Genomic DNA, 23,063 nt, shown 5'->3' on the forward strand with positions numbered 1-23,063 from the left:
CTACCTAATCTAGTAGAATATTAAGGAAATTTCAATTTCTACTAGATTAGGCAGCATATAAGATTCAATGACATATTATGCATCATTTCAGTTTCTACTAGATTAGGTAGATAATGCATCCTTAATAAGCGTACCCAAAAGAAGGAGGACATTTCATTTGGGACGGAGGGAGTATTACTTTTACCTTTTTATCATTTTTAATATTAATTATAGCATATTTTCACCACTATTAACACTAATTATAATATTTTTTTACTATTTTTAATACACTGAACAAGTTTATCTTAAAAATTGTATTCCTTCTTTCTAGAAAGTTATTTGGGGAAAGAGAAGATAGCATTACATTTTTATTTTTATTTTGATATATATATATACACTATATATATATACACTTTTATATTTTGATTTTATTTATACTCGACATTTATATATTTTTAATCATGAGAATGAGTAGAGTAGTTTCAACTTTCATCACTAAGATTTACAAAGATTCTCTGTTGAAAGCAACAGCTGCGTTTTTTTATGGTGGAAGAAACTGGACACCAGAGCCGCAGACAAACTATATTTAAAGGTCTCTTTGTTTGTTTATTTGTTTGAATTGCTGCAAAAAAAAGAAAAAAAAAATCACAGTAGAAAGAAAGGGGGGAAACGTGTTTGCATGCCACTTCTGAATTTTTTTGTATTATTATTTGTATCTTTGAGGAATATATAAGATAGAATTCGTGGCTTCTGATTCTCACCACCCAAATTATCAAAGAAAAATTTCACACATAGTTGTTGAGTTTGTTCACTCTGATAGGTCAACGCCCCACATTTTTTCTTATCTGAATTTTGATGCTAATTTGGTCTTTATAGTTGATTTTGGTAGATGGGTTTCAAGGAAGATTCTTGATCTTTTTACAGGTGAAAAATAGGGTTTTTGTTTGGAGGAATTCATGGCTGAGATAGGAGCAGAATGTAAGAAAGGTTTGAGAGGGAAAGCTGTGATTTTGATTGCTTTACTTGTTTTAGCTTGTGGGATTGTTTCAGCTCAAGAGGATCTTGAGCAAGTGACTACTAAAGGAAATGGTCCCTCTGAATCTGGTTATTCCACAAGAATAATCAGCTTCTTGAAGCAAAGTGGAGACTTGCTTTCAAAACCTGTTTGGCCTGTAAGATAATTTGTTTATTCAACAATTTTTTTATGGAAATTTCATTACTTGGTTCTCAAATTGTGCAATTTGGGTTGGAATTTGCAGGATATCGAATTTGGATGGAGAATAGTTCTTGGCACTGTGGTTGGATTCTTTGGTGCTGCTCTTGCTAGTGTTGGAGGTGTTGGTGGAGGCGGCATTTTCGTTCCCATGCTGTCGTTGATCATTGGGTTCGACCCAAAAACATCAACTGCTATATCAAAGTGTAAGATCCTGTGCTAGACATAGGCTAGTTCCCATATATGTTTGATGAGAATTGGAAGAGGGGTTGATATTTAATAGATAGATATTATCAATGTGTGTATATGGCTGAGAATGAATGTGCTTATTGTTGTATCCCTTTCTGTTTTTGCCTCTGCAGTAAGCATAAGCGTAGTGTCGTTTTCTTGATCAGGTATGATAACCGGTGCTGCACTTGCTACTGTGTATTACAACATCAAGCTCCGCCATCCTTCCCTCGATCTCCCCATAATTGATTACGATTTAGCTCTTCTTTTCCAGCCAATGCTGATTCTTGGAATTAGCATTGGAGTTTTTTTCAATGTGATTTTGGCAGAATGGATGGTTACTGTCTTGCTCATAGTTCTTTTCATAGGTAAATAACCGATGCTTGCGCCTTTTCTCTCCAACGGGAGTGCTTATTCGTTTTGCAATTTGACAGCTACCTCAACAAAGGCATTCTTCAAAGGTGTCGAAACATGGAAGAAAGAAACCATAATAAAGAAGGTCGTCTAGAATTTCTACTTATTTCAATGCTCGTGTTACACCTTTAGGCTGATCAATTTGCTCGTTTCTTTTGCCTTACAGGAAGCTGCTAGACGCTTTGCATCTGATTGTAAGTCGGATTCTTGAAAATTCTTTATGCTCGTCAATATTTTGAGAAAAAAAATTGTGGACGTGCTAATGCTTTTATTGATTCCAGCACGAGCCAATGGAAGCGAAGAAGCTCCGTACAAGCTTCTACCAACAGGCCCCACTGATGAAAATCGAGTGAATCTCAACGAGCAAAAACCGTTAGAGGTAATGTGATGAAAACCTCAACATCTTAGAAAGATTATGTTGCTGAAGTGGATTGAATAACTTTGTAGGTTTCAGTTATCAACAACGTCTCCTGGAAGAAGCTCGGCTTTCTCTTTGCTGTCTGGCTCATCATCTTCTCGCTCCACGTCTCCAGGGTCTATATCTTCAAATTATTCTGTCAAATTTAACTTTCAAAATTGTCTCCGTCTATAATATCACCACGTTTTTGCAGGATTTTGTGACCACTTGTTCAGTTGCATTTTGGATAGTAACCTTATTGCAGGTAAATATCTCCAATGCATACACATTGAAGTAGGTCGCTTCAAGAAGTACACGACCATTTGCAAAAAATTCTAAACATGCCCCAAGATTGAGTGCACGAGGCATGTGCAAATAGTCGCGTGCCCTCTTGAGGTGTTTTCCGGGCTTCCCACAGCTCATCATTCTTCTCTTCGTCTGTAGATTCCCGTTACCATTGGAGCCTCAGGATATCAGGCCGTCTGCTTGTATAAGGGTTGGAGTGTGGTCGAATCCAAAGGAGAACCGGGAATCAAGTGGACTGTATACCAGTTGATTCTTTGTTGTTTCTGCGGAATATTAGCTGGTGTAGTAGGCGGTCTGCTAGGCCTTGGAGGAGGGTTCATCTTAGGTCCGTTGTTTCTCGAGCTAGGAATTCCACCACAGGTGCAATTCTTTCTTTCTCAACCAGAAACTTTTTCCCATTTGAAGGCTTGATCATATAACTAATTCGTTCTGAGTTCTTGAAATGCAGGTCTCGAGTGCCACAGCAACACTGGTCATGGCATTTTCGGCATCCATGTCCGTTATACAATACTACCTTTTGAGGCGTTTCCCTCCATCCTACGGTATGTTTTTCCACGTTTGGAAAGTCGAAAAACTTATGATGTCGAACATGGGCAGCTAAGTCTCGTTTGTGTTAAAAATCACCGGTTTTTCTTGCAGCCCTTTATTTTGTTGTAGTGGCTACGTTTGCTGCATTGGTAGGACTACACGTGGTCAGAAAGCTCGTTAGTATACTTGGTAGGGCGTCGTTGATCATCTTCATTCTGGCCTTCACGATCTTCCTGAGTGCGATCTTACTAGGTATGCTCATTTATTTTTCGTGTTTCATCTCACCATAAGAGAGCAATGCAAGTTCACGTTGCTCTGTTTTGGACAGGTTGGGTTGGCATAGAAAACATCATCGGAAACGGCGACGATGGCGGATATGACTTGTGGTTTTACAACTTTTGTGAATACAACAAGCCTTAGTTGCTGCCTGCCTGAAAAGATCAGTTCATGTACAGACTTTTTGTACAATACTTTTGCCTTGTTCTTCGCAGTTATAAGAAGTTATATTTAAGCCTTGATGGCAGAAGAACTGAAATCAAGGGGTGATATGTCTTTTTCTAATTTCTTAAGTGTCGAATGATGTTTAATTGATGTAGATTTTTCTTTTTAATATATATACTCCCTCTGTTCATAAAAAAAAATGCTCTTTTTATAATCGCACGAGTTTTAATAAATTAATTGAGTGTGGTATGAATAGAATAACGGTCTCACTTTTATTGTAATTTTGAATTGATGAATTTGATTTTCTCATAAAAGTAAACATTTTGATTAATTTGATTGAGTGAAAGGTTTAAAATGACAATATTAGTAAATAAAGAGTAATATTGGAAGTTATAATTAAATTTGTTGTGCGGATGGAATAAATATCTCATTGTTCATTGTAATTTTAAATTGATTAAGACAATATTGATAAATAAGAGAATATTAAGGGTTATAATTGGTGAGAGTATTACTAAAAAAGAAAAGATGTAATGAGTAAAATTTTTATGAATGGATCAAAATAACAAAATAAGAGTATTTTTTTTGTGGGCGGAAAAAATATAAAATATTTAAATTCCCAAAAGGATTCTTCATGACAGGAATAGAAAAGAAGCAATATTTCTGGGCAAAAATAAACTTGGCAACTCAAAAAACACCATAACCTACTGTAAATGAAGTGTATATATATCTTGGAAGATCAGAAATCACGTTTCTTCAAAAAATCTACCAAGCTTCTATAACTGATTATACCTTGAGCTCATTGGACCTGTTACACACACTAAATTTTACAGAGATATATTTTTTCTCTGCAGTATAAGTTCACAAATTGTGTTTTATAAAAAAAAAAAAAAAAGTTCACAAATTGTGTCCATCTACAATTATGAAAGCATCCCCATGCTGCTTTTGTTTGTCGTATAACTCTAGAGATAAGTTGGCTTCCGGCAACGCACGTCAACTATTGACTAGAGTTCATCCTTGGTCGTGCCGCCATCTTGAATTTTCAAATTTTTGTTGATAAGTGCAGCCAAGTCCTTCAAGCTGGACTTTGTGGAGAGCTTGATCTGCGTATGAGGCGTCAGACGTGTTACAAAGACAGGCCTCGACTATAAGGAGTGGAACGTTTAAGAATGCATAGCTATGACATACCGGATTTGACTTGTCGTTTGCAGGGTAGAAGAGTAGCGTTGGATAGTCCTCAACCTGCATATCCATTTCAATTTTCAAGATGATCGTGTAAAAGAAATACATTGCATGATTTTACTAACAAAATCTCAGTAGGCTAATTTCGGATAGAGTAGATGCGATGTCAACGTACCTGCAACTTTGGATGTTCATTTGTCGAAGCATCTATCCTTGCAAAAACCAGATTATCCAACCCCTTGAAGTGCTTTGCCAATTTCTCGACATGCTTGCTCGTGGTTTCACAGGTGATGCACCACGGCGTGTGGACCTAGTGAACGAGCAATGTCAATACTTTGGAGAAAGCAAAACAGAACACGAGCGAATAAAGTTTTGAAGGCCGAAGTTAAACAAACCTCTAAAACAATGTTTGCAGGACTGTTGAGGACAAACTCATCAAATGTCTGTCCCACTACAGTCAGAACACCGGCATTTTTCTGCAGTAATAAAATTTGAGTCGTGTTACTAACGTTGTTAAAGAAACAGACGAAATAATTTGACAAGCATTTCTCCTCTTTGGGAGACATGAAAACGACGACTCTTCAAAATATAGGCTCAATCTTCAAATAAGGATAATGTAATCTCACAAACAACCAAAACTATTCAGATATGCAAAAACGAAATAATCTAGCAGTTATAAATCCACTTCCATTCCCTTCTCGCATGAGGAACTCACATTATCAGGAATTGTTTGTGACTTATAGAATGGCTTCAATGTCCCTTGCACGAGGCCCGTACAGAATTCCTGCAATGCCAATACATATAATGATCGAACGAGAAAATACATGATAGTTGAAAACCAAAACAAGACATAAGAAAATTATTACTTCAATATTTCTTGATGTGAGATCAGATTCTAGCAGATACTTGGAATTGCTGTTGTAGTCAAAAGAAATAACCTACAGACAAGGAAGAAGGAAATGATAGAGAAATTTAAACCAGGAACCGTACCAGAAGGAGATGCAAGAATTACTAGAGATTTTACCACCGTATCCTCCGAGTCTTCTAGACCAAATAAAGTCAGGAAGGGCTTTGCAAGGTTTTCCTCCCTAATATCTACAGCTACGAACATCAACTGCAATATCACAGGAACATTTGAGAGATATGTGATGGCAAAAAGAAAGACTAAGAGTAGAAGTCTGCAGTTTGGTCGACCTGCGACTTGAACTTCTTCGCAATTTCTTGTAGTGGCTTGAGAAGCTTCTGCAAGTCATCATCCTCAGCAAAGACATACACCTAGTTGAACATACAAGGGAGATTAAATAATGCGCTTTTAATGGGTTCCCGCAAATCATATTTACCATGATTGTAGAAAAACCTTCGGTAATAACATCACAAATCTAAAGACTGTACTTTAATCCTTTTTATTTGAGAAACTGAGAATAATTTTAAGAGATGAACTAAATGAATTTTTATAAACAGGAAAAAGCAAAACATAAGACAGTAGCAAAAATATCTGCAACTGATAGAAGAGCAACCTGTAGCTTGTTCGAGCTGGAGTATACTTTACCGGAGTTGAGCTCAGTCATTACAGTAACCAATGGGAACTTGTTGGTCTCCATAAAATGCAAGATTTCATCTGAACTGAAGTGTCCATCTGTAAGCCACAAAAATTGTCTCATCCGAAATGATATGTTTGAATAACAAGATTGATAAACCATAGAGCTGAAGAATTTGTGCACAAACATAGTAAATAATTGAAGGCACAACCTCCATTCTTGTTCTTATATGCGCTAAAGCCAAGATTTATCAACTCATTAATGAAAGATATATTGTTATGATTGATTAAGCAGCATGCTTGCTTGTCTAGCGTATGGAGAAATTTGAGAATGTAAAGTCCCTTCAGCAGCCAAAATAGAAAATTAATATAATCAGTTCTTATAATCATAAGTCATAACATAAATGAACAAACATGCATTTGAATTTTACATCAATTTCAGCTTTGCTTCACAGTTATTGAACATGAAGGATCACGGGTTCCTCAGAAGGCTGAGTAAATAACCAATTAATAAGTACTAAGAACTACTTCAAGAATTAAAATTCTCATCACAATAATCGGTATACTTGATCACATTTTGTTTCGTCTTCGAGGTTTCTGCAATGTTATTACTTTCTCTGGAGTTATTACATAACACAAAACTATACATTAGAAATGAAGTTGTGATACAACTGTCTTCCCTAAATGAACTCACCAAACGATGTGTAATGCTCCGGTTCGCTTTTCACAAGACCAAAGAAAGGTTTAGTTGGAGTGCCAACAGGGTATAATACTTTGGCTACCTCAGTGCTGCTTGTTTCTACAAATTGGACTTCATTGTCAGCAACAGCAGCTTTTACGAATTCTCCATAATCAGGTCCCTGAATATATTTTCTATGAGTAAGTCTGCACCAACTAGATCAATCACACATTCACTTAAGTAATCGAAGTGATGTTCACAAAGGATAAATCAAGACCAATGCAGCATCTGTTAAACAACTCTAACTAACAATGTCTTCTATTTCAATGTAAACTAAAGACTACATAACAAAGTAACTTTGACTAAAAAAAGACAAGTACTAATCAGTATATTTCTGGAAGTTATATCTCTTTCTCAATGTGTCGGACAAAGATATCAGCTGCATGGCATCCATTAAAAATGTGATTGAATATATGAAACAGAAATCAATTAACTGTGGCAGGCTATGTTCAAGAGAATTGAAGTGTATCAGCCATTTCTACCATAACAATATATTCTGAAATAACTCCCACGCACCTCAAACTTATCAAATAGCCCAACCGCGTACGTGGAGTGCTGCTTCAGGAATTCATTTGCATCAGCTACCGAGCTCATTCCAATGACAGGCGCCCCCGTCTTCTTCCTTGTCCATAACACGATTTCTTCCCTTTTCACAAAATGTCACCAAGAGAGAGCTCCATATCATTATAGGCTATAGTAGCTTCACAAACAGAATACATCAAATGCGTATCTACAATGATTACACCAATGCAAATGAACAGATCACAACTTCATCCTCTTTTCAACCAAGAATCATGATTGGAACGATAAAAGTTTAGACATTCATAACGCTCAATGAAATAACATAAATTAGTTCCAAAATCTGCGAAACATTTCTAGCAATGCAATATTTAAAGAACTCAAATATCAAACTACATTAAACATTCATCCCTTTCACTCAAGCTCTACAAACACAAAAAGCTACAAGCCAAGAAACAAACTTGCTTACGATGAAAATCCACCGGTGTAAGGCCGAGAGCTGCCATTGACAAACAGCAGCAGAGTTGGAAACCCTTTAATCTCGAGGCTCGAAGCCGCCTTCGTGTACCTGTCGCCGTCAATCTTGGCCAGCAAAACCCTACTCCCTAAACCCTTGAGCACATTTGCAGCCTCGGCAAACCTCGGCATCAATTCAGCACTTCTTCCACACCACGGCGCGTAGCCCAACACCATCACATACTCATTCTCCTCAATTGCCCTCTTCGCGCTATCACCGTTGAGCTCAAGAACTACTCTCTGAGCTCTGCTCAACACCTCGGATTTCTTTCCGGCTTCTCTACTTTCAAAATAGGCTGTCGTGGGCTGCGAATTCTCGCCATTTTCTTGCTCGTCGTCTATTGCGATGAGTTCATCAATGTCGCCCAGATCATCGGCATCTTCATTTTCTGATGAAACTGATGCAGCAGTGAGGAGGAGGAGTAGAATTGCGGGGAGAAGAAGGGTTCTTGAGCTGAACCTGGGGCTGTACATGGCGATTTGTAGGTTGATTTACAAGATTCTTGAAGATTTTTGAAGTAAAGATGGGGACTTTTTGTTGTGTGAGATCTGTTTGTTTGGATAGTTTATATAGTTGAATGTGAAATGGTGGGAGTGCGAAATTAATGCGGCAACGTGCTCTAGTTTAGAGGGTTTAAGGATTAAAAAAGCATTGAGATTTTACAATGATTTGTCATAAGCAGCCGCAAATCACGGCGGTGACACTTTTTTTGTCCGAAACCATACAAGTCTTTTTTTTTGTCTTTTTTTTTTTTTTTCTAAAATCAAAAATAGAAATGACAGAAAATGATCTAATACACACTCAATATTTTTTTAGGCATGAACGATTTCTTAATGTTGGTAATATACATCAATACACGTCCCTTCCTACTATCATCATTTCGAATTAGTTTTATGCCAAAAAAAGTGTCTTATCTATTTTGATTTTTGAAGCATCAATAATAAGAGCTAGCTATAATTTTTCATCCAGTTCTTTTAACTTATGCTTTCTCCCATTTTTCTATATTTTTTTAAACAGAAATTGCGAAAAATATTTATTGCTATTATTACAAAAAATGTCAAATGCAATTAAATTGCTGAAATTAGTTCAATTTGGGCGATTGCTAATCTGATACTGGATAAATTTGACAAGTATTGGGACTTTGACTATGAGTTGTGATTTTTATAAGATGGTATATATATTTTGTAAATAGTGGACCGATATGCATATAATAAGCCATTTTGACCGAAATTGTCTAGAACATGGTAAACTGTGTATAATAATTTATACTACTATTCATCGTGTATGTAAAATAAGATAATTCTATGACAGAACTAGATATTGATTCAAACAACAAATTAAGAACGGTAATATTACGGCAATAAAGGCTAACTTAAGTGACAAAGTTGTGTGTAACTTATTTGATTATTTGATTATATAATAGATATTTTTTTAATATAAAAAAAGAGTGATAATGTGTTACTACACATTTTTTTTTTGTAAAAATGCAACTTACCAAAATTAATTTATTCAAAAGAATGTCTCTTTGCGAGTATTCCAAAAGTTAGAATAAAGAAAACGTAATGAATTATTTAATATAATTTTGAATAATTTTAGGTATAATATGACTATTTAATTTCTTATATAATATAAATAAAAAATTAATTAATTCACATGCACACACACATAAATGTGTACGTAATTACCACATATGCGTAAAGGGATGGATTGAACTCTAGATTTTTTTTTTTGAGTTTATGGAAACGCCCAATTGCTATTGTATTATGTTATGAGTATGCAATTAAATCATACAAAATAAATAAATCATACTTGAAAAATTAGATGTGACATGCATGTTCATATTCATTGACGAATACACATGGTCTTAAGCCCCCACCAAGCCCAGTTTTAAAGCTATTTCTGTGTAAATTATTTTGCGAAAGACACCATTAATGAACCAAATCGTTTGAAAAATAGATTTTCGAAGAAAAGTTAGAAAAATAGCCTCACAATATAATTTTGCTGCATCTGCTTATGCTCAGACCTATAGTAGATTCGAATATTAAAGCTTTGGTCTCATGAATATTACTTTATCATTAGACTGTCTCAAGGGTACTACTACTACTAACTAGATATGTAATTAATTAGTATATGATCTTTAGAAATTAAGATAAACAAAAATGTTATAGAGATATCAAAGTTTTGTAAGAATATTTAACATACTATACAGTAATAGATTCAATTTAGAAAAAGAAATCGTATACTATATTCTTTTGTTCGTTTTGCTATTCACATCTTACATTCTTGCCAAGACACATTCAAACAAGAGATTTCAGATTTATATTACTTGAAATTGAATCAAATTTAGAGGTTGGATTCCGATCCCTTTGTGGCTGTGCCCGATTCCTTCTGCAACGAATTTGAAATTCAGAAATCTTATTTTGAATTATTGTTTGAAAGGATTTTCATCGATCAAATGTAATTTACGTGGAGTTATCTGAACTCCTTTGTCAAATTCTCATTCTCAATTCTCACTCTCAGTGATATAAACATATAAGATCATTAATCACTTAAATCTTTGTTAACATTTATTTCTTATGTGTTTGTGGATGATTATTTATTGCGTGCATGAATTAATTAATAGTAAGCAAATAACAATTTTGCGAATATGAAGCTTCGAATTATTGTTATGATATGATAACTTTATGTATAGATGATTGTTAGCATAATTTTTGTTTCATTCATGCTTAGAAACCCTTGTTTGAAATGTTAGTGGAATCTTGTTTTGAAGTAAATATTTTGCTGGTGAATATAGTTTCTATTTCATGCATTTGGTTAGAGCACAAGAGATTGGTTTAACATAGCAATTTTAGGTTGAATTCTACTATATATTAATGTATTGTTAACAAAGGTGAAGAATTTAGTCATCTAAAACTGGTTAGTATGCTTTGGAAGAGGACTAATTTGGACCACAGTAGCTACTTCTATAATCATTTTCAAGCTTCAAGATAGATTGCTAATGTTTCTTATATTGATTTCAGTAAAACTGCACCATATATAGATTGCTTTGCTTTCGTGCTTCGAGGAATCTTCATGAAACTGTATCTCAACCAGTGTTGGAAAGTAGCTTCACAGAATCTCCCTAATGTTTCAAAGGTTGGAGAAGGACCGTGTGGTTTTAGACGAAGCCTCATTATTAAGTAAGCTGTGGTTTTCTTGGATAGATCCATTGCTTTGCTTAGGTAGCTCGAAGCCTCTAAATATTGACGACATCCCTCATCTTGGATCCGAAGATGAAGCCCTTTTGGCCTACAAGAATTTTAATGAAGCATGGAGTATAATCAAGGAAGAAAATGCCACAAAAAACACCAAATATTTCGCCTTGCGTGCTATCACAAGAGTTTATTGGAAAAGCATGGTGGTGGCTGGGATTTGTGCATTGCTTAGAACAGTTTCTGTCGTGGCTACTCCGTTACTGCTCTATGCTTTTGTCAGCTATTCAAATCTTGAGAGGAAGAATCTGAAGGAGGGTGTTTTCTTGGTGGGATTACTGATTGTTTTGAAGGTTGTCGAATCTCTTTCATACCGGCAGTTCTACTTCTACTCCAAGAGGATTGGGATGAGAATGAGGTCTGCTTTGATGGTGGCAGTCTACCATAAACAGCTCAAGCTCTCTAATCTAGGGAGGCGGAGGCACTCGACTGGGGAGATAGTTAACTACATCGGTGTTGATGCTTATCGTCTGGGAGAGTTCGTGGTGTGGCTACACGTTGGCTGGACTTCAGTAGTTCAGCTTTTGTTAGCCATTGCTGTGATATCCTCTGTTGTAGGCCTCGGTGTGCTTCCTGGTCTAGTACCCTTCGCCGTGTGTGGCCTTCTTAACATCCCTTTTGCAAAGATGTTGCAGAAGTTTCAGACTGAGTTCATGGCTGCTCAAGACAAGAGGCTGAGATCATTCTCTGAGATCCTCAACAACATGAAGATCATCAAGCTGCAGTCATGGGAGGAGAATTTCAAGAACTTGGTTCAATCTTTTAGGCAGAGTGAGTTCAGATGGTTGTCTGAGTATCACTACAAGAAGACTTATAGCACAGTCTTGTATTGGATGTCTCCCACAATTGTGTCGTCTGTGATATTCTTTGGGTGTGTGGTGTTCAAGAGCGCACCACTGGATGCTGGCACGGCCTTCACGGTCATGGCTGCACTCAGGACCATGTCTGAGCCCGTGAGGTTGATACCGGACACCCTCTCCTCTTTGATCCAAGTTAAGGTCTCGTTCAAGAGGATTGACGCGTTCATGCTTGAGGACGAGCTTAAACAAGACGACGTGCAGAGGTCTAGGAAGGGAGATTTAGGCCTAGTTTCTATACAAGGTGGTAGTTTTAGTTGGGATGGTGAATCGACATCTTTGGCCCTGTGTGATATCACGCTTGAAGCAAGGCCGGGGAAGAAGATCGCAGTCTGTGGGCGCCTTGGAGCTGGGAAATCGTCACTTTTGCATGCAGTTCTAGGCGAAATACCAAGAATATGTGGAAGTGTAAGATATCAAACGTCAACAAAGTTTCCTTGATGCAAAAATTGAATATTTTTGTTTTGCTTGCAGGTGAGTGTTGTTGGATCAGTGGCTTATGTATCTCAGGTTTGTTGGATCCAGAGTGGGACTATTCGCGAAAACATACTGTTTGGGAAGGCGATGGATAAGGCCAAATACGAAAAGGCCGTTAGAGTGTGTGCTCTAGACAAAGATATTGAGAGTTTTGACTATGGAGATCTCACTGAGATAGGCCAAAGAGGGCTGAATCTGAGTGGGGGGCAGAAGCAGAGGGTTCAGCTTGCTCGAGCTGTGTACAACAACGCTGATATTTATCTTCTCGACGACCCTTTTAGTGCAGTAGATGCACATACAGCTGCAACCCTCTTCAAAGTAAGAAATTATCATTTTAGTTTAAGTAGCAATGTAGTAAAATTGAGACCATTTTTACTACAGGACTGTGTGATGACTGCACTAGCAAAGAAGACTGTGATTCTTGTGACTCATCAAGTGGAGTTTCTCACTAATGTTGATAACATTCTGGTAATGAATTTGAAAAGAATTTGCTTGTGTTTCAACGACAACAACATTGGTGAAATTTGTTTGCTTTTAAGGTTGTGGAAGGAGGGCAAGTCACTCAATCAGGAAGCTACGAGGCGCTTCTGATTGGAGGGACGACCTTTGAGCAGCTCGTGTGTGCTAATAGAAGTAGCATCGGATTATTTGATGACACGTCCGGTTCAAACCAACACGATGTGGAATGTATGAATCAAATGAAGGGCGATAAGCTTTGCAGCAACAAAGAAAGTGAAGTGGAGATTGTGATACAACCAAAATTCCAGCTGACTGAGGAGGAGGAGAAGGAAGCTGGAGTCATAGGGTGGAAATCCATCTCAGATTACATCTTCGCCTCAAACGGATCAATCTACGCTTTTTGTGCTGCGACAGCTCAGTTTGGCTTCGTGGCAACACAAGCTGCTGCAAGCTTTTGGCTAGCATTCTCAGTTCAAAATCTTCAGAAAAGCAGCCTCTTTGTTGTCAAAATTTACACTCTGATATCATCACTCAGTGTTGTGTTTGTATATTTTAGGTCACTGTTTACAGTCTGCTTAGGCCTCAAAGCCTCCGAATCGTTCTTCTCCGGTTTCATCAACTCCGTCTTCAACGCTCCCATGCTCTTCTTCGACTCCACCCCAGTTGGGAGGATACTAACGCGTGTATGTATGATTCTTCTCCCACCTTCACTTTTCAATTTTTTTTTATTATTTTGCATATACTCAATATGTTTTCATGCATTCTTGGTCAGGCCTCATCAGATTTAAGTGTACTAGATTTTGATATTCCATTAGCATTCCAATTAGTTATGGCTGGAACAGCTGAGATCATAGCAACAATAGTGATTATGGCCTCTGTCACATGGCAAGTTCTATTTGTGGGCATTTGTGCTATTGCATCCTCAAAATATGTCCAAGTAAGACTTATATAACCTCAAACTCTACTTCCATTAACCAGTGTTAGCATCAATACATTCTTGTCTGAAAATTTTAGTTCTTGGATGTAAGGGATACTATCAAAGATCTGCAGGCGAGCTGATGAGGATAAACGGAACAACAAAATCCCCCGTCATGAACTATGCATCTGAGACAGCACATGGAGTTGCAACCATAAGAGCTTTCGCGGTTGCTGACGTCTTCTTCTCGAACTACCTCAAACTTGTCGACACAAATGCAAAGGTCTTTCTTTCCTCAAGCGCAGCCTTGGAATGGCTCGTGTTGAGGACTGAGGCGCTTCAAAATCTTACCTTATTCACTTGTGCTGTTTTCTTATTATTGATCCCAAACAGCTACATTGCTCCAGGTAGTATGCTAATTCAAGAGTTTTGAAAGTTTTGAACCTTTTTATATACTTTGATGCTAATTTGGACAATTCTTTTGCTGTTACAGGTCGTGTAGGACTATGTCTTTCCTATGCATTCGCGCTGACCAGCACGCAGGTGTTTCTCTCGAGATGGTACAGTAGCTTTGCTAACTACATCGTCTCCGTTGAAAGGATAAAACAGTACATGAACATACCTCCTCAGCCACCAGCTGTGATAGCGGATAAGAGGCCTCCTTCTATGTGGCCTCCAAAGGGTAGAATCGATTTGCTGGACTTAAAGGTTAGAAATCAAACCACTTTTTCGTGTTATGTTATGTCGTGTTAAACTCACGTGAAGATTGAAGAACGGTATCCAAAACTCACGTAAAAACACTTCTCAAGATACGCTATCGCCCTAATGCTCCCATAGTCCTCAAGGGGATCACCTGCACATTCAAAGAAGGGAAGAGAGTGGGGGTGGTGGGCAGGACTGGGAGTGGGAAAACAACGTTGATTAGTGCTTTGTTTCGTCTGGTTGAGCCTCACAGCGGGAGGATCCTCATAGACGGGGTTGACATCTGCTCGATAGGGTTAAGGGATCTGAGGCTAAAACTCAGCATTATACCTCAAGAGCCAACTCTATTTAGGGGAAGTGTTAGAACAAATCTTGATCCATTAGGCCTTCACTCTGATGATGAGATATGGAAGGTAACAAAACATTTCATATTGAAGTATGAAAGTTTAATTAGCTTCATTATTGATTAATTCTTGATTTGCAGGCCCTTGAGAAATGCCAACTTAAGTCCACAGTCAGTAAACTGTCAAACTTGCTAGACTCTTCTGGTAAAGACACTAAAATAGGTTGAGATAAGTAACTCATCATTGCCAATTTTAGTATATTCTTGGTTTTGTGCAGTGAGTGATGAAGGGGAGAACTGGAGCATGGGGCAAAGGCAGCTCTTTTGCCTCGGAAGAGTGCTTCTTAGATGGAACAAAATCTTGGTTCTTGACGAGGCGACTGCCTCAATTGACTCTGCCACAGATGCCATTTTGCAGAAGATAATCAGAGAGGAGTTTGCTAACTGCACTGTGATAACTGTGGCACACAGGGTTCCGACTATCGTAGATAGCGATATGGTGCTCGTCTTGTCGTATGGTACGCGTGTGTGACGTGAAATATGAGATGTAATACGAGATTGAGACGTGAACGTCAGTTTTGTTGCATATTTATATGGTTTAATTGAATTTGTTGCAGGGAAGTTGGTGGAGTATGATGAGCCCTCAAAGCTTATGGAGATTAATTCTGCATTTTCAAACCTTGTTGCTGAATATTGGTCGAGTTGCAAACAAGAATAACTAGTGCATCTCAAAAGGAAGCTGCAATTGTTATTTTTCCTGAGTCAAATACCATCAATTGTATTTTAGTGACATGTGTAATTTGTGTTGTGTTGATTCAATAAAATAAGATATGTATAATGTACATAGTTGGGAGATCATATATTGATAAGTGTTGATAAGCTATGGAATTTGTAAGAATTTCCATGCCTTAACTTTTATGTTTCTGCCATTAATCTTTAATTGATTTATGCTATACTTAATTAATTTATTGGAAGATCTTTTCAACAAATAAAAGAAGATCTTTTGTTATTAATAAATTACTTCTCTTTTTATGATATATTAGTGTTCTATGTAATGTACGCCAAGGAGACCCAATATAACATCAATAACTAAAGATTATTAATCATAATTAGTGTTTATTAATCTCAATTAAAACTTATCAATCTCATTTAAGGATGTATCAATATCCAATTAAAACTTATTAATCACTAAGAAACTCATCATCTCTTTCAACTTAACTGAATTTCTTGGCATATTATACAGGATACAACTATTACCACAATCTTCACATTCTTTACAGCTCTCAATTTTATTACCACATCTTTCGAAATAGGAAGTTTTTCACTTCCTATTTTAACACACAAAAAAAAAAAAAATCTTGCTTCAACTGTAACAATTTGGACAGTATTCAAAATGTATTTCAGCAAACTCACCATATGTCCTTGTTCAACTTCAACTGTAAGTGCAAGCATCCTTCTTGAACTTGATGGGCTTGTTGCTGGTCGAGTCGATGTTCAACGGGCACGACACTCTTCTCCGGTGCTTCGTCCTCACCAACTTCCCGACCACATCGCCCCGTGTTCTCACTTCAAACTCCAACGTCAGTGGGACCTGAACGGCACCACCATCTGCAACTTCCAGATTCGATGCAGCCCCATATAAGGGCACACGGGTTCCCTCTATGTGCACCACCACATTCTTGTGACTTTTCCGGTGTTGATAGTATTTTTCCAGCTGCATTGTAAATGAGCAAAAGGGTACTTATTCGTTTTACTTTATAAGATTGAGTATTTGAAAGATTAGACTACAAAGTGTGTGGTGGCACCGATTCTTGATGAATGATGCATAGCATTGCTCAAGTGTTAAGTACAACCAAGCTAGCTACCAAATTGTGGAGAAGCAAAATGGAGGGCATCGTAGATGCCTACCTCTCCTGTTGCAACAACAACATCCAAGTAGACGAGATTGACCGGTGTTGCAGTTACATGAATGCCGTAGAATGTAGCAGGATTGTACACACTGATCCTCAAGGAACCATTCATATTCAGCATCTTCGTTGGAACCCCGGTGAAGTCTGCACCTGAGCCCATGTACATGTTGTTGACCGTCAAGCTCTGCACAAAACATTCGAGTGTTAAAGAGATTTCAGCTACAAATTACAGTCACCCTTCTGAGGTCTTAGATGAATGGGACATGGCTCCATCAAGTAAAGAGATTTGATATCTTAGCTAAACTGGAGGCCTAGCATAAATGCAAGTTGCTTTCAATCAACCTACCAACAGCTTCAATGAAAATGGTTACAAATTAAAAGTTCTACCAATCCACTTTAAGAATTTTATGCAACAATTAATGTGTCTTAGATACATCTGCAACCAATTATCAAAGAAACACATACTCCTTCCTTCTATACGAATCATACATCAATTGTCACAAACACTTACCCAAACTAGGCAAACTTTGCTTAATCAAATCACCATTACAAAAGCAACAAGGTTAAACATCTGACTTTTTCCTCATTTCCAAATATCCAGAGTGATGTTTACTTTTGAGGATTAGGCTAGATAGATAAAAATGGTTAGGCTAATCCATTGCTCACTAAGATGGATTGGAACATTGGGATATCCCAGGGCTCTCGATAATTTTTATCATTTGAGCTAATTTTGATTGATTTTTACAGCATTAAATCCTAGCAATGGGGATAAAATTACTCTGTAAGCATGTATTGCAGGAACTCACAAAATTTTGCATTAGTATAATACAAAATTCTCAGTTTATGCGAAGATTAGGCCACCGTGAGTTCAACTCTAGCAGATAACATCAGATCAAAAACCAAATAAAACTCCAACCAATATCTTGAACAAACCCCCCAAATTCAACCTCAAAACCAACAGAATCAATGAAATTGAAAAAGGTAGCTAACCTAACCTTGATAGCAACTTGAGCCTTGAATGGCCTCCCAGCGCCCCAGATGATCAAGCAGAAAACCGTGAACAAGACAGCAAAGGCCAAGAGCGCGAGCATGAGCTGGCAGCGGCGCGTGTAGGCCTTGTCATCATCGAACTCGTCGTAATTCCCTTCCTCCACGATGACATTGCACTCGGGCCACCCCTTGTCGTTGCGCTTGGTGCGGCCGCCCTTCCGCCCCGACGACGACCGGAAGATGCCGGAGAATCGGCTGGCGGAGGAGTTGCGGGAGTGGCGGCCGAAGGAGGGGTGCGAGGGGGACTCCATGGGGCTGTTGAAATTGGGGGTTGCATGCATGGACGACGACTTGTCGCCATCGTGGGAGTCCCGAGACGGGCTCTGCACGTAGTACACCGCCCTCTTCGGAGATCGAGACGGCGACGATGGCGCTAAGCTTGTTATATCCGATTCTGATTTTGCGTGCTGCATTTTTCAGATTTTCCCTTTCCTCCACAATTCAACCCAACAAAAATGGATGTCAGCATAAAAATACCAACTTTTCTTTTTTGCAGTTAACAATTAGGAGAATTTCATGAAATGAGATCGATGAAAAGGTAAAGTAGATAAATGAGCTCTGTTTGAACTCAGAACCCAGTAATATAAGCACAATTCTTTTGGATTAAACTGCAGAATCAAGAGATGAGAAGTAATACCGATGAAAAGGTCACACTCAAAACCCTAAATATGAAAAGCACAATTTCTTTGGATTAAACTACAGAATCAAGAATTTGAGCAGAGCCCTTCGACTGAGAGAGATGCGACCAATCAAGAAAAGCACATAATCTGATAATCCCATGTGAAGAAACGGAACAAGTGAGAGAATTTGGCGTGAGGCATTGAAAGCAGAGGTTCCAAAAAGCAAAAAAAAGGGGTCAGTGCGTGTAGTGTGTGTGCATGGCAGCAAGCAGGGTGAAAGTGAAGAGGGAAGTAGTGAGTGGGTTGTGTGGTGATGAAGGCAACTAGCTTTGTAGGGGAAGAGGGAGTCACAACTGAGTCCGAGGCTGAAGCCGGACCTGCCTCCGAGCCTACGCGTTTTACTTGGTTTGGTGTTGGAAGTAAGTGTCGGCAGCCACCAGTCGCTTTCGCAACTCAGTGGAGCGGTGGGCCCCTTTTGTGTGGTTTATTTGATTTTATTTTATGTTTTTATAATCTGGAATTATGACAACTTACCAAATCTGTTTTTGTTAAATTCGAGCTCCAGGCCTAATGACATTTTAATTTTCAGTTAAATTTTAGCATATTTTAGTTGGGGAGTTGAGACTAAAATGACAATTTTTTTTACTTCACTTTATGGTGTTGTTTGTTGGTGTAAGTAAAAAGTTGGACATTTAATCAAACTCATTATTTAATTTAGTATATGAATTTACTTTACTTAATATAATATTATTGTATATTTATAATCTAAAAGTATGCTTATCATGCTAAGCCGAATTAGATTATAAGATCCAACTTTATATGCTTATTGATTTGATGATTTCAATGAGACGGGTATATACCACAAATAAAATCGTTTATTACTTTCAGGTCTATTTTAATACTGTCTCAATTTTAGTTTTTTTCTAGTTTTATAAATGACTTTAATATAAAACGGATATCATTTAGACAAATACAGGAAATTTAATGGGTATTTTCGTGTTTTTGAGCTTTCATTATAATATTAAATTGATTTCACTTTCAATCACTGTAAGTGCCATGAATGTACTCTCTTATTTCCATGTTCTCTATAGTAATAATAATAATAATAATACGCAATTTCGTTTAGTTGGCAACTTTCTTCTCTCTTAACCAATTTTTTTTTTCTCTAACGCGTGACGCAAAAATAGTTGGTATTCTTTTTTTTTTTTTTTTTCTCTTTTAAAAATCCAACTATAGCTGTCATAAAAAAATTATTATGGTTGTGCTAGATGTCTCGTCATATCTTCATTTCGTATTTTTTCCATTTAATATTAAAATAAACAAAAATACGACGTAAGTGTGCATATCACCTTATGTTTCGCACTTCAATTATAAACCGCATACTACTAATATAAAATAAAATGTTCTATTAATTCATTTGTAAGTTGGCAACATTTTGGGTTTACAACTTCACGTATTTAGTGGGTGGATTTCAATAATTGAACTTTGGTGACGCAAAAGCCATTTATGCCACCAATCCTACGGCGATGGGGTTAGTCCTAAGCTATACACTTACTAAATTCGAGTTATAATTATACATGTTTAGTATTGTATATATGTGTTCATGTATATATATTGAAACCACATTGATATAAACTACTAGAGTGATACAAAAGTATATTAGAAAATGAAGCACATTATTCAGCAAGTGCAACCTTTTATTTAAGATTAATAAATCAATAATCTTTATATCTGCACTTATCTTATACTAGTCCTCTCAGCACTTTAGCAAAGCACCAAAAAGTGAATAAAAGTTCCCACTTTGTAAGCTCTTACCCTAAATACTAAATAAATAGAAAAATAAAAAATCTCACAACCACCTAAATTTTGCTTATGAAGACAATCTTCACTGTTTTCTTTGTTTTTTGGTTCTCATTTGTTTCTCCGACAGCATTTTGTTGTTTAGCTAGATAATTGGGTTAGCTCTGTATTGGTTGGTTAGTAAGATTCCTTGGGTAGCTTTTCCACTTTTTTTTTTTTCATTCACTTAATAGTGATTATACTTCTATTTTTTTAATACTACTATTTTAAATTCTAATTTTAATATATATAACTAATTTTTTTATTTACAAATTCACATTAAAATTAATACAAATTTCCTTCTCTTTAATTGCATATAATTTTAAAATAATTAAATTAAACAACCAAATAATTTTTTTGAAAGGAAAAAATGACATCTACTTATTTTTTTCACAAACAAACGAAAATAAAATGGAAAAAGAGTATGATGTTCAATATTAGAGATAAATGAGAGCAAACAAAAATTAATTTGACACTTTAAATAATCATAAGTTATTAATTTTAAATTTATTTTTCATAATTTTTACATCGAAGATCCTCTCTTAGTCTTTAATTTAACACTCATATTGAATATTTTTTTCATGAATCAAAGTTAACGATTTTTTGAATAAAATTAAAATAGAAAAAAGAACAAAGAAAATTTGAAGGGATAGAAGAAGTAAGAGGAGAGAGAATTTGAAGGGAAGAAGTAAGAGGAGAGAGAAAATTTGGAGGTAAAAAAATCATCTTTTATACTCTCTCCGTCCCAGTGAAGATGCTACATATTCTTTTTTGGGTCGTCCCAACGAAGATGCTACATTTCTAAATATGAAAAAAATAAGGGATTTTAATTGCATAATTACAACTAATTAATCACTCTCTTATTACCTTCTTTCTCATACTTTATCACTTTATTACCTTATCTCTCCTACTTTGTCACTTTATTACTTTCTCTCTCATACTTTATCACTTTTATACTACACACTTAAAATACTAATCTACAACTCCTTAAATTCCGTGTCAAAAACAAATGTATCATCTTGACTGGGACGGAGGGAGTATTATATATAAATTCAAATTTAGACCACACATTGTATTTATGTGGACACATAAAATCACGACATGCAACAAAGGCATTCCAAGATTTAAAAAAAAAAAAAAACATATGCAAATGGATATTATTATCCTGTAAAAATAATCCTGCATCGGCTAGTATTGTCAAGGCAACCAATTTTAAATGCATATTATTGAACAAAAATATGCACAATATTGAATACAAATATGCATTCGTGGGATGCAAAGGCGCCCCTGACGAGAAAGCGGTCGCGCTCACGGGGCGAGGGTGCAAGCATGCCTGCGGGGCATGAGCGCTTCCCTGAGCACGAACACATGGTTATGTGATTAAACACACACATATTGTTAAATAAATACAAGTATAATTGAAAACAAATTAAATATGTATATGCTGTAACATAAATATGCATATATTATAATACACATATGCATATATTGTAACACAAATATACGTATAAAATAAGTTATTTCGACACCACCATTCTCCGCGGGTACGTCCGTTGAGCACCCCTAGCATATTTTTACAAGACAATAATACTCTTTCTTGTTTTTTATTTTGAAAGGTTATGTCGTGTATCACGTTTTTATGTGTTCACATGTAATAATGTAAAATTTATATATAGGTAATGGTTTCAATAAGATCTCTTATATAAGGTGAAATCTTAGATTGGTGAGATCTTAAATTGATTTGTAGGTGTTGATTTAATGCATCATATGGTTGATATATATCTGGATGGAATTTTTTTTACCTACTAATATTTATCTGGATGTGGAAATTTTTACCTAGGAATTTGAATAACCTCGATGAAGAAAATTTTTTATTAAATTCTTGAATATCATTATTCAACACTATATACTTTCTTGTTCATCATTATATGTTGACTTATTTATTAATGAGTAAAATTTTGGAATAGCCAAAATGGATCATAAAACACAAATTATGGCCACTCATTGAAAAAACATAAATTTTGGCCATTTTTATAGCTTTGGGACGTTTTTGCCCTTAATTGGGCGGACTGGGTAGGGTCTGGAGTGCGGGTCGCGTGCCGGGTAGGATCAGGCACGCGGGTCGGGTTAGGCACTTATGGCACTATTAGTGCCATAAGTGCCAACGAATTTTTTTTTTACTCCCCCTGCCCTGTCTACCCCCAGACCCCCGACCCCACCCACCCCCAAGCCAAAAACAAAAAAAAAATACTCCCCCTAGATAAAAATAAATCAAATTTTACTTTTGTTATTTTATTTTATGGCACTAATAGTGCCATAAGTGCCAATGAAAATCCAAAATAAAATAAAATAAAATGGTCTTTTTAGCACTTATGGCACTATTAGTGCCATAAGTGCCAAACATGCAGAACAAATATAGAAACAACAGCATCATCTAAACCCTAAATGGAACATTTAAACCCTAAATGGATAATCTAAACCCTAAATGGAATATCTAAACCATAGGGGAAGTGTTTAAAAAGTTCCTTTTGGCTTGGGGGTGGGTGGGGTCGGGGGTCGGGGGTAGACATGGCAGGGGGAGTAAAAAAAAAATTCGTTGGCACTTATGGCACTAATAGTGCCATAAGTGCCTAACCCGACCC

General features: G+C 36.7%; 4 protein-coding genes across 11 annotated transcripts; 2 read left to right on the forward strand and 2 right to left on the reverse strand.

Moving 5' to 3' along the window:
* The first annotated feature begins 396 nt into the window (after positions 1 to 396).
* LOC130992445 (sulfite exporter TauE/SafE family protein 3-like) lies at positions 397 to 3,525 on the forward strand. 5 transcript variants are annotated; one of them, XM_057917075.1, is made up of 13 exons: positions 404 to 571; positions 904 to 1,151; positions 1,239 to 1,398; positions 1,588 to 1,788; positions 1,855 to 1,919; positions 2,001 to 2,028; positions 2,116 to 2,213; positions 2,282 to 2,368; positions 2,446 to 2,496; positions 2,676 to 2,897; positions 2,986 to 3,079; positions 3,177 to 3,317; positions 3,394 to 3,525. In XM_057917075.1, exons 2-13 carry the CDS (start codon positions 936 to 938, stop codon positions 3,483 to 3,485), a joined length of 1,455 nt encoding a protein of 484 aa, XP_057773058.1. In that variant the 5' UTR covers positions 404 to 571; positions 904 to 935; the 3' UTR covers positions 3,486 to 3,525. The 5 variants fall into 5 exon arrangements, with proteins under 5 accessions (XP_057773061.1, XP_057773058.1, XP_057773057.1 ...); XM_057917073.1 differs by having other exon boundaries at positions 553 to 799; XM_057917078.1 differs by lacking the exon at positions 1,588 to 1,788 and having other exon boundaries at positions 397 to 571.
* Positions 3,526 to 4,208: 683 nt separating this feature from the next.
* Positions 4,209 to 8,668, reverse strand: LOC130992446 (protein disulfide isomerase-like 1-6). 2 transcript variants are annotated; one of them, XM_057917080.1, is made up of 12 exons: positions 7,950 to 8,668; positions 7,478 to 7,607; positions 6,917 to 7,082; positions 6,203 to 6,321; positions 5,880 to 5,960; positions 5,710 to 5,799; positions 5,552 to 5,623; positions 5,401 to 5,469; positions 5,081 to 5,161; positions 4,861 to 4,995; positions 4,692 to 4,745; positions 4,209 to 4,606 (listed from the first exon to the last, which is right to left on the reverse strand). In XM_057917080.1, exons 1-12 carry the CDS (start codon positions 8,468 to 8,470, stop codon positions 4,508 to 4,510), a joined length of 1,617 nt encoding a protein of 538 aa, XP_057773063.1. In that variant the 5' UTR covers positions 8,471 to 8,668; the 3' UTR covers positions 4,209 to 4,507. The 2 variants fall into 2 exon arrangements, with proteins under 2 accessions (XP_057773063.1, XP_057773062.1); XM_057917079.1 differs by having other exon boundaries at positions 4,209 to 4,745.
* Positions 8,669 to 10,243: 1,575 nt separating this feature from the next.
* Positions 10,244 to 16,068, forward strand: LOC130992447 (ABC transporter C family member 8-like). Of its 2 annotated transcripts, none has more exons than XM_057917081.1 (12): positions 10,244 to 10,346; positions 11,018 to 12,513; positions 12,580 to 12,900; positions 12,964 to 13,050; positions 13,122 to 13,724; positions 13,814 to 13,978; positions 14,070 to 14,364; positions 14,451 to 14,665; positions 14,767 to 15,072; positions 15,144 to 15,207; positions 15,281 to 15,520; positions 15,620 to 16,068. In XM_057917081.1, exons 2-12 carry the CDS (start codon positions 11,122 to 11,124, stop codon positions 15,718 to 15,720), a joined length of 3,789 nt encoding a protein of 1,262 aa, XP_057773064.1. In that variant the 5' UTR covers positions 10,244 to 10,346; positions 11,018 to 11,121; the 3' UTR covers positions 15,721 to 16,068. The 2 variants fall into 2 exon arrangements, with proteins under 2 accessions (XP_057773064.1, XP_057773065.1); XM_057917082.1 differs by having other exon boundaries at positions 10,319 to 10,454.
* A 139-nt stretch (positions 16,069 to 16,207) lies between these two features.
* Positions 16,208 to 18,971, reverse strand: LOC130992448 (uncharacterized). Of its 2 annotated transcripts, none has more exons than XM_057917084.1 (4): positions 18,600 to 18,971; positions 17,908 to 18,389; positions 16,911 to 17,096; positions 16,208 to 16,716 (listed from the first exon to the last, which is right to left on the reverse strand). In XM_057917084.1, the coding sequence occupies exons 2-4, from the start codon at positions 18,373 to 18,375 to the stop codon at positions 16,435 to 16,437; spliced, it is 936 nt and encodes a 311-aa protein (XP_057773067.1). In that variant the 5' UTR covers positions 18,376 to 18,389; positions 18,600 to 18,971; the 3' UTR covers positions 16,208 to 16,434. The 2 variants fall into 2 exon arrangements, with proteins under 2 accessions (XP_057773067.1, XP_057773066.1); XM_057917083.1 differs by having other exon boundaries at positions 17,908 to 18,394.
* Positions 18,972 to 23,063: the final 4,092 nt, after the last annotated feature.

Source organism: Salvia miltiorrhiza, chromosome 7 (assembly GCF_028751815.1).
Source record: "Salvia miltiorrhiza cultivar Shanhuang (shh) chromosome 7, IMPLAD_Smil_shh, whole genome shotgun sequence".
In the NCBI taxonomy this organism is placed as follows: domain Eukaryota; kingdom Viridiplantae; phylum Streptophyta; class Magnoliopsida; order Lamiales; family Lamiaceae; genus Salvia; species Salvia miltiorrhiza.